Raw genomic sequence first — 12,753 nt, forward strand, 5'->3', positions numbered from 1 at the left:
GACAATAAAATACAAATATAAGCACACAATTAGAACACAATGGCAACAAGAGTGAGGTACATTGTTTACATGCAGCAGATACAGAAATATGTTTTGCAATAAATAAAAATAAATCGGTCGCAGTAGATTTCAGCACCGACTGAGAACGTTCATAAAAAGGGAACTTGTGTTTGCATGAAAGGTGATGACTCTGCATCAACACAACGTGTGAGTCTAAAAGCTGAGAGGGACTTCCTTATCGGGGAGCAGATAGCTTCTATCTGAGCGCTGTCACGGCAACAGGTTTCACCTGGGAGTGACTCCAGGCAGTAGTACAAGTAGTACTACGACTACTACTATTACCACTACACAACTACCACTACCACTACTACCACAACCACCACTACCACTAGTACCACTACCACCACTACTACCACTACTACTACCACTACCACCACTACTACCACTACCACCACTACCACCACTACTACCACTACCACCACTACTACCACTACCACCACTACTACCACTACCACCACTACCACTAGTACCACTACCACCACTACCACTACCACCACTACCACCACTACTACCACTACCACCACCACTACTACCACTACTACCACCACCACTACTACCACTACCACTACCACCACTACTACCACTACTACCACCACCACTACCACCACTACTACCACTACCACTACTACTACCACTACTACCACCACCACTACCACCACTACTACCACTACTACCACCACCACTACTACCACTACCACTACCACCACTACTACCACTACTACCACCACCACTACCACCACTACTACCACTACCACTACTACTACCACTACTACCACCACCACTACCACCACTACTACCACTACCACCACTACTACCACTACCACCACTACTACCACTACTACCACCACCACTACCACCACTACTACCACTACCACCACTACTACCACTACCACCACTACTACCACTACTACCACCACCACTACCACCACTACTACCACTACTACCACCACCACTACCACCACTACTACCACCACCACTACCACCACTACTACCACTACCACTACCACCACTACTACCACTACTACCACCACCACTACCACCACTACTACCACCACGACTACCACCACTACCACCACTACTACCACTACCACCACCACTACTACCACTACCACCACCACTACTACCACCACTACTACCACTACCACCACTACTACCACCACTACCACCACCACTACCACCACTACTACCACTACCACTACTACCACTACCACCACCACTACTACCACTACCACCACCACTACTACCACCACTACCACCACTACCACCACTACTACCACTACCACCACTACTACCACCACTACTACCACCACTACCACCACCACTACCACCACTACTACCACTACCACTACCACCACTACTACCACTACTACCACCACTACTACCACTACTACCACTACCACTACCACCACTACCACCACTACTACCACTACCACCACCACTACCACTACTAACACTGTCACCACTACCACCATCACTCGTACCACTACAACCACATACTTACATACATACATACATACATGTGTACATAAATGTACATTTACATACATACATGTACGTACAAGCAAATGTATATATGTACATGTATGTATGTGTGTAAATGTACATGTATGCACATGTACATGTGTGTATGGATAAGTATGTACTTGCACATGCATGTACACATTTTATGATACTTGTACAGGTACGTACATGTATGTATTTTATGATACTTGTACAGGTACGTACATGTATGTATTTTATGATACTTGGACAGGTACGTACATGTATGTATTTTATGATACTTGGACAGGTACGTACATGTATGTATTTTATGATACTTGTACAGGTACGTACATGTATGTATTTTATGATACTTGGACAGGTACGTACATGTATGTATTTTATGATACTTGTACAGGTACGTACATGTATGTATTTTATGATACTTGGACAGGTACGTACATGTATGTATTTTATGATACTTGTACAGGTACGTACATGTATGTATTTTATGATACTTGGACAGGTACGTACATGTATGTATTTTATGATACTTGGACAGGTACGTACATGTATGTATTTTATGATACTTGTACAGGTACGTACATGTATGTATTTTATGATACTTGTACAGGTACGTACATGTATGTATTTTATGATACTTGACCTAAATCCTCATCATCAGAGATGTAAACATTTCGTTGAACTTTGAATTTTGCTGTTTGGCCAAAAATTGAACTCTACGTTTATGCTAATAAACATGTTTTAAACACGTGTTTTACACACACACACACACACACACACACACACACACACACACACACACACACACACACACACACACCCTGTGATAACCTGCAGAGACATGGAGCAGATAACGAGGCTGCAGACGCCTCTCCTGCTCTGCAGCGTATGTGAAACATGCTGAGGTTATTATATTTAATATATTTTGATGCAGTGGACAAAGCGTCTCTTTCTGCTGTGTGAGTTCATCTCTGTGGAGCGAGCCCAGAGGCCTCTGTTTATTATGGGATGCGATGTGCCGGGCCTTTCCCTCTATTTTCTGCTTCACTTGTCTGCTGCACTAATTTTATTATAATTATATTAATTTATAATATACAGCAGTCACCGTGTGATGATGAAAAGAACGTTTAAACCCGGTGACTACGATGCATTCATTACATTTATTATATTTACGTGTGACTCGATATTCACATTATCTTCTATTTTAAAATGTGCTTTATTTTCATGTTTGTGTATGAAATATTGAAAATGCACTTCTTTTATTTTGCTTATGAAGTCCCGCTGACATTGTGGTTACTTTTCTGATGATGCGCTGCTTTCATTTCATAACCACAAAACAATGAAATAGTTACTAATAATAATAATAATAATAATAATTAAACAGATGCCATCAACATCTATATTACACATACGAGGTTTGACTTTGACTCTGGTTTGAGGTCCATCGTGTTGGATGTTTTATTTTTGGACGATTCAGGCAATCTTTCATGGACATTTTCAATAAATTTAAAATTTTGAGTTTACGGCTTTTTTAATGTTTGGTTTTTGGACAAATCTGGCTACTTTGAATCCCAACAAAATCTGCATTTTCCATTTTAAGCTTAGGCTTTTCTGGCTAATTTTCATCAGAAAATTTAATTTTGAGTTTAGTTTTTTTTAAAAAAATTTCTGGATGATTCAGGCCACATTGAATTCAATGAATTATACATGTTCTATTTTAAATTTGGGCTTTTTTTAACAGACAAACAAGAGTTGGTGCATTTCGCCCGAGAGCATTTCAACATGTGGTCTGTCGGGAATCAAACCGCCGATCTTCTGCCTCGGAGCCACAACCACAATTGTGAGCGCCGTCGCAACAGCTCGTCCTAAACAACTGCAGCTGTCATTCAACAGCTAAAAGATGCTCTTGTTCCCGTCTCGCACAACCGGGAATTTCTGCGGTGGAAATGTCCCGAAGGAGCCGCCGACGAGAGCAAAAGAAAGGAACGTTTGAGAAGCGAAACAATCCGTAATCACAAGTTCTTTTCTCTTTTATCGGACGACAAGTCAGGAGAAGTCAGTGCGACAAAAGCGGCTTGAGACGAGCGAGGTTCTAGAACGGCGACGCGAAGGAGTTCCCGCAGAACCGAAACGCCTCGACCGTGAAGTGAAAATACGGTTCAATCCGTCTCGTTTTCGTGAGTTCGTTTTGTGGGAATTTCCTGGATGGCATCATGACATCTTCAAGTGGGGAAAATGACTTTAGTCTGTTTGCTTTCCTTAAAAGAAGAGTTCTGACGCTCTCTGACCTGCAGGTTCAATACAAAGGCTGCAGCCAGCCGCCCGTTAGCTTAGCTTAGCACAAAGACTGGAAGCGAAATTGCTAGCGTGTTTCTCGGCCGTGCAGAGTGACTCTCCTGGCTGTCTGCCGCAGAGTGTTTTATCTGGTCCAGAACCAGTCTCAGTGTAGTCCTGGTCCTCTATAGTCTCAGTGTAGTCCTGGTCCTCTATAGTCTCAGTGTAGTCCTGGTCCTCTATAGTCTCAGTGTAGTCCTGGTCCTCTATAGTCTCAGTCTAGTCCTGGTCTAAGAGGATCAGACTGCAGTAGAATGAGGTTTCCTTAGGGGACCCTGGTACTTAGAGACACTACCTCTTTAGTCCACAGGGGGCGCCAGAAACAACACAGCGTGAAAGTTCCTCTCAGTTATTTGAGGTAATGACTCACGATAATATAATGCATGAATTAATCCTCACCATTAAGACATTACCATGTTAAACTAATCTGCACCCTGATTATCGAGCGTGTCTGAAATGTCAAGCGAAGTAAACAACTTGTTTTTTAAAAATGTTTTGTATTTGCAAACGTCTATTTCTGGAACAGAACTCGCCTTTCGGGGCCTGGTGCGGTGATGACTGATATTATCTGATAGGTGTTCTGCTCGTCACAATGTACAGCACCTCAATGTATGTCTCTCATAAAAGGGGGCGGGGCCAATTGTTTATGGCCCCTGAGGATGCTGAAACGTGGAGCAGGTCACTGAAAGTACAAGGCCGGGGTTCTTCTCAAAGGTCGCAGACATGCCGTACATAATCTACATGCTCATATAGATTACGTCGTGATTACTTTTATTTTAGATAACTGGATGACAATTATTTGAGTTGATGTTATTTGCTGGTTTGTTTTATATTTTAAAAAAAGGGTTGATTGTTGATTCTGGCGTCACCTGTGGACTCGAGTGGTAGTGCCTCTGTGAGCACCAGGACCATTTACTTAAACTGCAGATCCATGGCTGCAGGTGAAGCCGGATCTGGTCTAGTCCACTGTGGACTGGTCCCTACTGGATCTGGCTCTAGTCCACGGTGGACTGGTCTCTACTGGATCTGAGTCTAGTCCACGGTTAACTTGTCTCTAGTCTACGGTTGACTTGTCTCTACTGGATCTGGGTCTCGTTCACGGTCAACTTGTCTCTACTGCATCTCGGTCTAGTCGACTTGTCTCCACTGGATCTGGGTCTAGTCTACGGTCGACTTGTCTCTATTAGATCTGGGACTAGTCTACGGTCGACTGGTCCCTACTGGATCTGGTCTAGTCCACGGTTGACACAAACGGTTCTAATAATCACCCTAGAAGTCAGGAATGAGTCAGCACTTTGTCAGTGAGAGTCAACGTGTGGATCTGCATCAGTACACAACCCTCTGGGGAGTTTAAAGATTCAACGTCTGAAAGAACAAGCGGCTGCATGAGGAACGCTTTGGGCAGTTTGTTAAAATAGTCACGAAACTCTCAACCTGATAAATTGTTTACATGGAGGCCTCCAAAAATAAATGTATTTCTATATTATACATAAAGCGCTATAGTTCTGTTGTGTCGTGCTCCAGGGTCAGAATGAGTGATTATCTCTGTGAATAAGTTACCACTTGTTTCATCAACAAGACTTCTGTTTTTCACAGATTTGTTATGTAAGTGTGAAATCGTGGCCCGCTGGCCGACTTATCTGGGTTTCATTTCTGGGCGGGCGTGTCGGGGTCGAGAGGGGGGACAGTATAAAGCTGAGCCGACGCCGGACAAGAGAGACGCACACTCGAGAGAGACACACTTGAGAGAGACACACACTCGAGAAAGAGACACACACTTGAGAGAGACGAAGCTGCAGCCATGGCTACCGCCGCACGTATGCTGAATCGTCCCCGAGGTAAACGCTTTGATCCTGCAGAACATGCAGCAATTTTTACACTTCTTAACGAGGCTTTTATTTTGAAAATCTTCTCTTTTTCCTCTACCCGTATATAGAGCTCAAGAAGTCCAAGTCCAGGAACAACATCAACCGCTTCACGGACGTGCACGGCCTGCCGTGCATCGAGAAGCTGGTGCGCTCGGTGGAGGAGACCCCCGAGCCCATCGGCACCGACGTCACCGGCTCGATCCCCGAGTGGATCAACGGCAGCTTCCTGAGGAACGGGCCGGGGCAGTTTGAGATCGGGAACCAGAAGTGAGTTCTTCTTTGAGGCTTTTTGTTTTATTTGTTAAACGCAGAGACAGCGGCACAAACGCTGACTCTTCTCTCCTCTTTTCTTCTCTCCTTTCCTTTCGCCTCTCCTCGCTACTCTCCCCTCTCTCATATCCTCTCCCCCTTTCCTCTCTCTCACCTTTCTCCTCTCCTCTTTCGTGTCTCCCCTCTCCTTCCTCCTCTTTCCTTCCTTCTCTCCTCTCCTATTTCTTCTCTCCTTTCCTTTTCTCCCCTCTCCGCTTTCTCCCTTCCTTTTCTCCTCCCCTGCCCTCTCTCCTCTTTCCTTATCTCCTCCTCTCTCTCCCCTCTCCTCTTTCCTTTCCTTCTCTCCTCTCCCCTCCCTCCCACCTTTCTCCTTTTCTCTCTTCTTGCTCCTCTTTCCTTACTCCTCTCCCTCTCCTTACTCCTCTTTTGTTCCTTCTTTCCTCTCCCCTTTCTTCTCTCTCCTCTCCTCCTCTCTCTCCCCTCTCCTCTTTCCTTTTCTTCTCTCCCATCCTTTCTCTCTCTTCTCCTCTTTCCTTCCCTCCTCCCCTCCTCTCCCCTCCATCCTCTCTCCTCAGGTTCAACCACTGGTTTGACGGCATGGCGCTGCTGCACCAGTTTAAGATCCTCGGTGGTCAGGTGACGTATAAAAGCCGCTTCCTGTCCAGCGACAGCTTCAAGGCCAACACGGAGCGGAACCGCATCGCCGTGTCCGAGTTCGGTACGGTGACCGTGCCGGACCCCTGCAAGAACTTCTTCCTGCGCTTCCTGTCCCGGTTTGAAATGCCAAGTGAGTCACTTCAACTTTTAAAGAGCTTTTGTTTCATTTTACTATCGTTATACCTGTTTTATTTATTCATGATCATCTTCTTTTTAAAGGATATGTGTGTTCATGCTGCGATGTTCGGATTCGTTCTGTTTTGATTCAAAAACTATTATTGTTATTATGTACATTTATTGTTTTATGTATTTATTAAAAATACATTTAAAGGATATTTGTGTTTATGTCGGGTCGAAATTCAAAAAAATATTTGTTAGATTTGGCCTGATGTGTTCTGTTTTTCTTCTACTACTTCTACTTCTTTTTCTACTTCTTCTTCTTCTACTTCTTCTACTTCTTCTACTTTCTCTACTTCTTCTACTTCTTCTACTTTCTCTACTTCTTCTTCTTCTCCTCCCCCAGAGGCCTCAGATAACGCCAACGTGAGCTTTGTGACCTACAAAGGCGATTACTATGTCAGCACGGAGACCAACATCATGCACAAGGTGGACCCGGAGACCTTGGAGACCACCATGAAGGTAACGCCGCTCACAAACCTACAGAGACTCAATCTGCCGGCTTCACGACGGTGAACAATGCATGAAACCATGAAGTACAAAGAGGGTCGACGAAGTCTTTGCGCTCCTTGTGTTTTGCACCGACCAGGTGGACTGGACCAAATTCATCGCGGTGAACGGAGCGACCGCCCACCCTCACACCGAGCCGGACGGCACCACGTACAACATGGGGAGCTCCTACACCGCCAAAGGTACCGCGGGAGGAAGCCTTCATCACGGGCGTTTGAGTGCCGTATCAGGACTCTATTTAAGTCCTAAGACTGTATGGAGTCTGGGGAGTAAAAAACTGAATGAACATGTCTTCAGACGTCCGTTCCTGTAGCATCCACTTAGATTAGAAGCTACACTGTGTAATTCTTCTCCTGTCTGGCGCCCTAACTCCTACCTTTAACCATTTGAAGGGAACCCTTACGCTACAACAACACACAATCAGTGAGCGTGTCTACTACGGAACACTTGCGCACTTTGAGCACTGACTTTCAGTGCTTAGGGCGCCACACTGACAAAACCAGCAGAATTCACTGAAAGTACCAGGATGGCGCACTGCAAACGGTCCAAAAATTCAGTGTAAAACGATGGACACTACTTGCACTAAACGGGCGCCATCTTGGCTACGTAGCGGAGGAGGAGCCCTTTCCGCCAGCTTTTCATTAATTAATTTATATCCTCCTAGTTTCCACACAGGGTGGAGAAAGAGGTAAACAAGTGACAAGAGAGGGCGAGAAGTGCGTTCATTTTGTCAGTTTTAGTTTCGCGAGTATCGCGATCAGATTTGTGGACGTCACTTCCGCCAAGTGGTTAACGTAAGTGTTCCATTTGATACAGCGTTTATCAGCGACAGAGTGCCCTACAGATGTTAGTGCTATGTATTAGAGTGCACTGTATTGCAGTTTACTTCGTAAAGTGTTCGGTAGTAGACACGGCCAGTGTGTCCGCGTGTTGCCTTCAGGGTACAAAACTGGAGGCTGTTTCTTTCTCCACAGGAGCGAGCTACAACATCATCCGAGTGCCGCCCACCAAGGTGTCCGACGGGGACACCCTGGAGGGAGCCGCGGTGCTGTGTTCGATCCCCTCGGTGGACAAGGGCAAACCGTCCTACTACCACAGCTTCGGTGAGCCGATTAGAAAAGCTCCAAAAAAATATTTGATTCCCTGTGGGGATGCACTGGTTTTGATATGTTTGTGTAAGATAAGTACACTGACCTTTTTAGGTGGATCATAGGTATGTGAATACATTCAGTGACAGCAATACCGAGAAAATGTCAACATATATTTAAAAGTTCCGCTTTAAAGGTGATTCAAAAATGCACCTGACTTCAGATACTCTTCTTCAATGACCTTGATTTTCTTTGAAGAAACGTATTCTACATGAACTATAAAAATCAACTATTCAATTCATTAAATATTTTCTCATTTTCTTTGGTACTTTCTTTGTCATATTTGCAAGGATTGCTGGGTAATATTGATATTGTACAATGTCAACCACCGTACGCAACTGACGCTTATTTTCCTATTGCGACATCTTCGTCTTGTTTTTGTCCAAATGGTTTATGCTTTACTATGAAATATCAGGTAGATAAAAGTCTTATTTCACAATGTTTGCTTTGCTATGCGTTGGTTCGACTTCCTCTCATTCTTCTGACTCCATCTGCAGCGATGTCGGAGAACTACGTGGTGTTCATCGAGCAGCCCATCAAGATGGACCTGCTGAAGATCGTGACGGGAAAGCTGAGGGGGAAGAGCATCAGCGACGGCTTCTCCTGGAACCCGAAGCTCAACACCATCTTCCACCTGATCCACAAGGAGACCGGCGTGGTGAGTCTCCGGGGCGGCGGCCCTCGGGTCTGGCACCTTAGTCCTTACCTTCTTTCTTAGTTCTTTCCTTCTTTCTTAGTTCCTACCTTCGTTCTTACCAAAATTCTTACCTACCTTCGATCTTAGTTCTTACCTTCGTTCTTACCTTTGTTCTTAGTTCTTACCTTTGTTCTTAGTGCTTACCATAATTCTTACCTACCTTTGTTCTTACCTACCTTCGTTCTTAGTTCTTACCTTCATTCTTAGTTCTTACCTTTGTTCTTAGTTCTTACCTACCTTTGTTCTTACCTTCATTCTTAGTTCTTACCTTTGTTCTTAGTTCTTACCATAATTCTTACCTACCTTTGTTCTTACCTACCTTCATTCTTAGTTCTTACCTTCGTTCTTACCAAAATTCTTACCTACCTTCGATCTTAATTCTTACCTTCGATCTTAGTTCTTACCTTCGTTCTTACCTTCTTTCTTAGTTCTTACCTACCTTCTTTCTTAGTTCTTACCTATCTTCGATCTTAGTTCTTACCTTCGTTCTTACCTAACTTTCTTAGTTCTTACCTACCTTCTTTCTTAGTTCTTACCTATCTTCGTTCTTAGTTCTTACCTTCGTTCTTACCTTCTTTCTTAGTTCTTACCTACCTTCTTTCTTAGTTCTTACCTATCTTCGTTCTTAGTTCTTACCTTCGTTCTTACCTAACTTTCTTCTTAGTTCTTCCCTACCTTTGTTCTTAGTTCTTACCTTAGTTCTTACCTACCTTCTTTCTTAGTTCTTACCTACCTTTGTTCTTAGTTCTTACCTTAGTTCTTACCTACCTTCTTTCTTAGTTCTTACCTACCTTTGTTCTTAGTTCTTACCTACCTTCGTTCTTAGTTTTTACCTACATTTGTTCTGACCTACCTTTGTTCTTAGTTCTTACCTTCACACTTATGTTCCTTCCTCTCTCGGTGTTCAGGTGAGCTCCCTGAAGTACATCGCCAAGGCCCTGTCCACTTTCCACCAGATCAACGCGTACGAAGAGAACGGCTTCTTGGTCTTGGACATGTGCGCCTCGGACGACGGCGAAGCGATCAACAACTACAACGTCCAGAACCTGCGCAAGTCCGGAGAGGCCCTTGACGAGGTGAGCCGGGTTCAGTGAAGGATTCAGTTGTATGGTTTGTCCCAACGTTTGTGTAACTTAACGAACCCAGAGTTTTGGCTGCTAAGTATCAACATGAGCAGCTTTTCTTTAGAAGATATGGCAAATTGGATTATCTGGCGATAGCAGTGTGCTTTTAAAAAGTGTTTTAAGGTTAATTAGTGACAAAAGTTGCCTCCATAAAACAGTCTACTTCAAATACTTCGCTCTAAAATGTCAAGATTAGTGCCAGAGTCCATCAACACTACCATTAAATACCCATAAACATGGCTTTTTGAAAATCTGATTTCAGGGGTTTAGTTGGAGTGCTTTGGTTGCATTTGTATTTTGGGTTTGTTGAGACTGTAAAGATATTTTCTATTTCCTCATCAGGTGTACAACACCTTGTGCAGATCCTTTCCACGACGCTTCCTTCTGCCTCTAAATGTGGACCAAAAGACTCCCTACAGCACGAACCTGAACCCGCCCGGCAGCGCGGCCACTTCCATAAGAATCGCCAAAGACAAGGTAGGCAAACAACATGCAGGAAAGTTGTCCCTTAACCTTTTGATTTTATTTTAAATGGCCAATAATTACATTTTCGCCTTCTTTTTCTCTCTCCGTACAGGTCTTCTGTACCCACGAGGACCTCCACGGGGAGGATCTAAACCAGTATGGAGGTCTGGAGTTCCCTCAGATCAACTACGGCAAGTACAACACCCACCGCTACCGCTACTTCTACGGCTGCGGCTTCAGGCATCTGGTCGGAGACTCGCTGATCAAGATGGACCTCAACGGGAAACAGATGAAGGTGAGTTGGGTTTAAATCTCTCCCCGATATGGTACAGGATATATTTAGAAGAGTTCTGCGCCTTTATAATAATGCATATAACATTTTAGCAGAAGAATTCTGATAGACGTGCAACAAAAGAAACGCACATGAATATCAATCTTCTTTAAAAGTGAACTACTAGCACTAGAGCTCATGAGCAACCGCCGTGTTTCCTCACAGGTTTGGGAAGAAGCCGGTCTTTATCCCTCAGAACCGGTCTTCGTCCCGTCCCCCGACGCCACGGAGGAGGACGATGGCGTCGTCATGTCCATCGTCATCACACCCAATAAGGTCAGTCACGCTCAGGCAGAACTCTACTTCTAAATTAAATTGACAAACATCTTGTGTTTATATGACACCAATTCAAGCTGTAAAAAATACTCGTCTCTAGCATACATATTTTTCTCTCTAAATTACGGTCCCACGGGTGACACCGGAAGGGTGGAAGAAGCAACGGGTGTTGTTCGTTCTTCAGCTACGATAACGTTACGTTTACGTTTGGAACATAGTAACGTTAGCTAGATAGCGTATGTTGTGCTTAGTATTACTAAGCCAGACTTTTCTCAGCACGCACCGGAAGGGTGTCACTCGTATAGACTTCCTGTATGTATTTATACGATCCTAAATCACCAAAATGGAAAGCTGAAACTTTGCCTCAACTCTTTTTCCAGGACAAGAGCACGTTCCTGCTGGTCTTGGATGCCAAGACGTTCCGGGAGCTGGGCCGAGCGGCGGTGCCCGTCAACATCCCCTACGGCTTCCACGGCACGTTCAACGCCGCGGTGTGAACATGGGAATCCCAAGTAAAAAGACGGGTGGAAAGTAGATATAAACTATGTAAATATCGTCCGTCTCAAAAGTTGTTCTCTGTCTCATCGCACACGTGAATTTTAGAGGTCACTTCACAGGTATAAATGTATTAAAAAAAAAGAAGTGTATTTACATTTTTACTATTATTGAAGTTAAATATATGTACATTGTTCTTTGTATGCTTTTAAACTGTTGTTTTGAACATAAAATGCGTGTTAAAAAATGAAGGCTGCAGGAAATGAAGTTGTATGCACTTGCAATAAAATATTTTAAAACGTCAGAAAAAGAAGAAAAAAAAAAGTTCAGGTTCAGTTCCAGTTCAGTGAATCTTTATGGTGTACTGCTGCAAGAACGAGGAAGTGATAAAGCGATTGCGTTGAAGCAGCTTTGGCACCGCGCCAACGCGCTGGAGAGCGAATATGTCGACGCCGTCAATGAGTGACTCGAGTGTGACTTGGTAAGAAATGTACTTTTTCAGAATGCATTCATGGAACATATATAATATAGAAATAAAGAAAACTTGACTCAAGCATCCAGTCTATATGCATTCATTCATTTCTCCTTGTAGTAATATATATATTTAGATGTGTTATATAATTATATATATATATATATATATATATATATATATATATATATATATATATATATATATATATATATACACACACAACTGCAGATAAACGTTTCAGTGTAAAATATTGATGTAATTGGAATACTATACATACTTAGTTCTTTAGAAACGGGACATTTCAGTCACTGAAAAAAAATATTCCCAAAACACAAGTCCAACATTGACAGTTCTTAATAGTTC

General features: G+C 43.5%; 1 protein-coding gene across 1 annotated transcript; it reads left to right on the plus strand.

The window, feature by feature from the left end:
• Positions 1 to 5,785: 5,785 nt before the first annotated feature.
• LOC137790464 (carotenoid-cleaving dioxygenase, mitochondrial-like) lies at positions 5,786 to 12,458 on the plus strand. The gene is made up of 11 exons (XM_068584737.1): positions 5,786 to 6,032; positions 6,611 to 6,822; positions 7,216 to 7,331; positions 7,459 to 7,561; positions 8,354 to 8,482; positions 9,025 to 9,185; positions 10,133 to 10,300; positions 10,691 to 10,825; positions 10,926 to 11,108; positions 11,310 to 11,420; positions 11,801 to 12,458. Exons 2-11 carry the CDS (start codon positions 6,633 to 6,635, stop codon positions 11,915 to 11,917), a joined length of 1,413 nt encoding a protein of 470 aa, XP_068440838.1. The 5' UTR covers positions 5,786 to 6,032; positions 6,611 to 6,632; the 3' UTR covers positions 11,918 to 12,458.
• Positions 12,459 to 12,753: the final 295 nt, after the last annotated feature.

This window comes from Clinocottus analis, unplaced genomic scaffold (genome assembly GCF_023055335.1).
Source record: "Clinocottus analis isolate CAN_PGR_092001 unplaced genomic scaffold, fCliAna1.0.p SCAF_2, whole genome shotgun sequence".
Lineage (NCBI taxonomy): Eukaryota > Metazoa > Chordata > Actinopteri > Perciformes > Cottidae > Clinocottus > Clinocottus analis.

Coding starts and splice junctions, on each gene's coding strand:
- LOC137790464 (XM_068584737.1), top strand. CDS start 6,633: ATGGCGCTGCTGCACCAGTTTAAGATCCTCGGTGGTCAGGTGACGTAT. Junction 10,826..10,925: donor TAAGAATCGCCAAAGACAAG/GTAGGCAAACAA, acceptor CTCTCCGTACAG/GTCTTCTGTACCCACGAGGA. Junction 11,421..11,800: donor TCGTCATCACACCCAATAAG/GTCAGTCACGCT, acceptor CTCTTTTTCCAG/GACAAGAGCACGTTCCTGCT.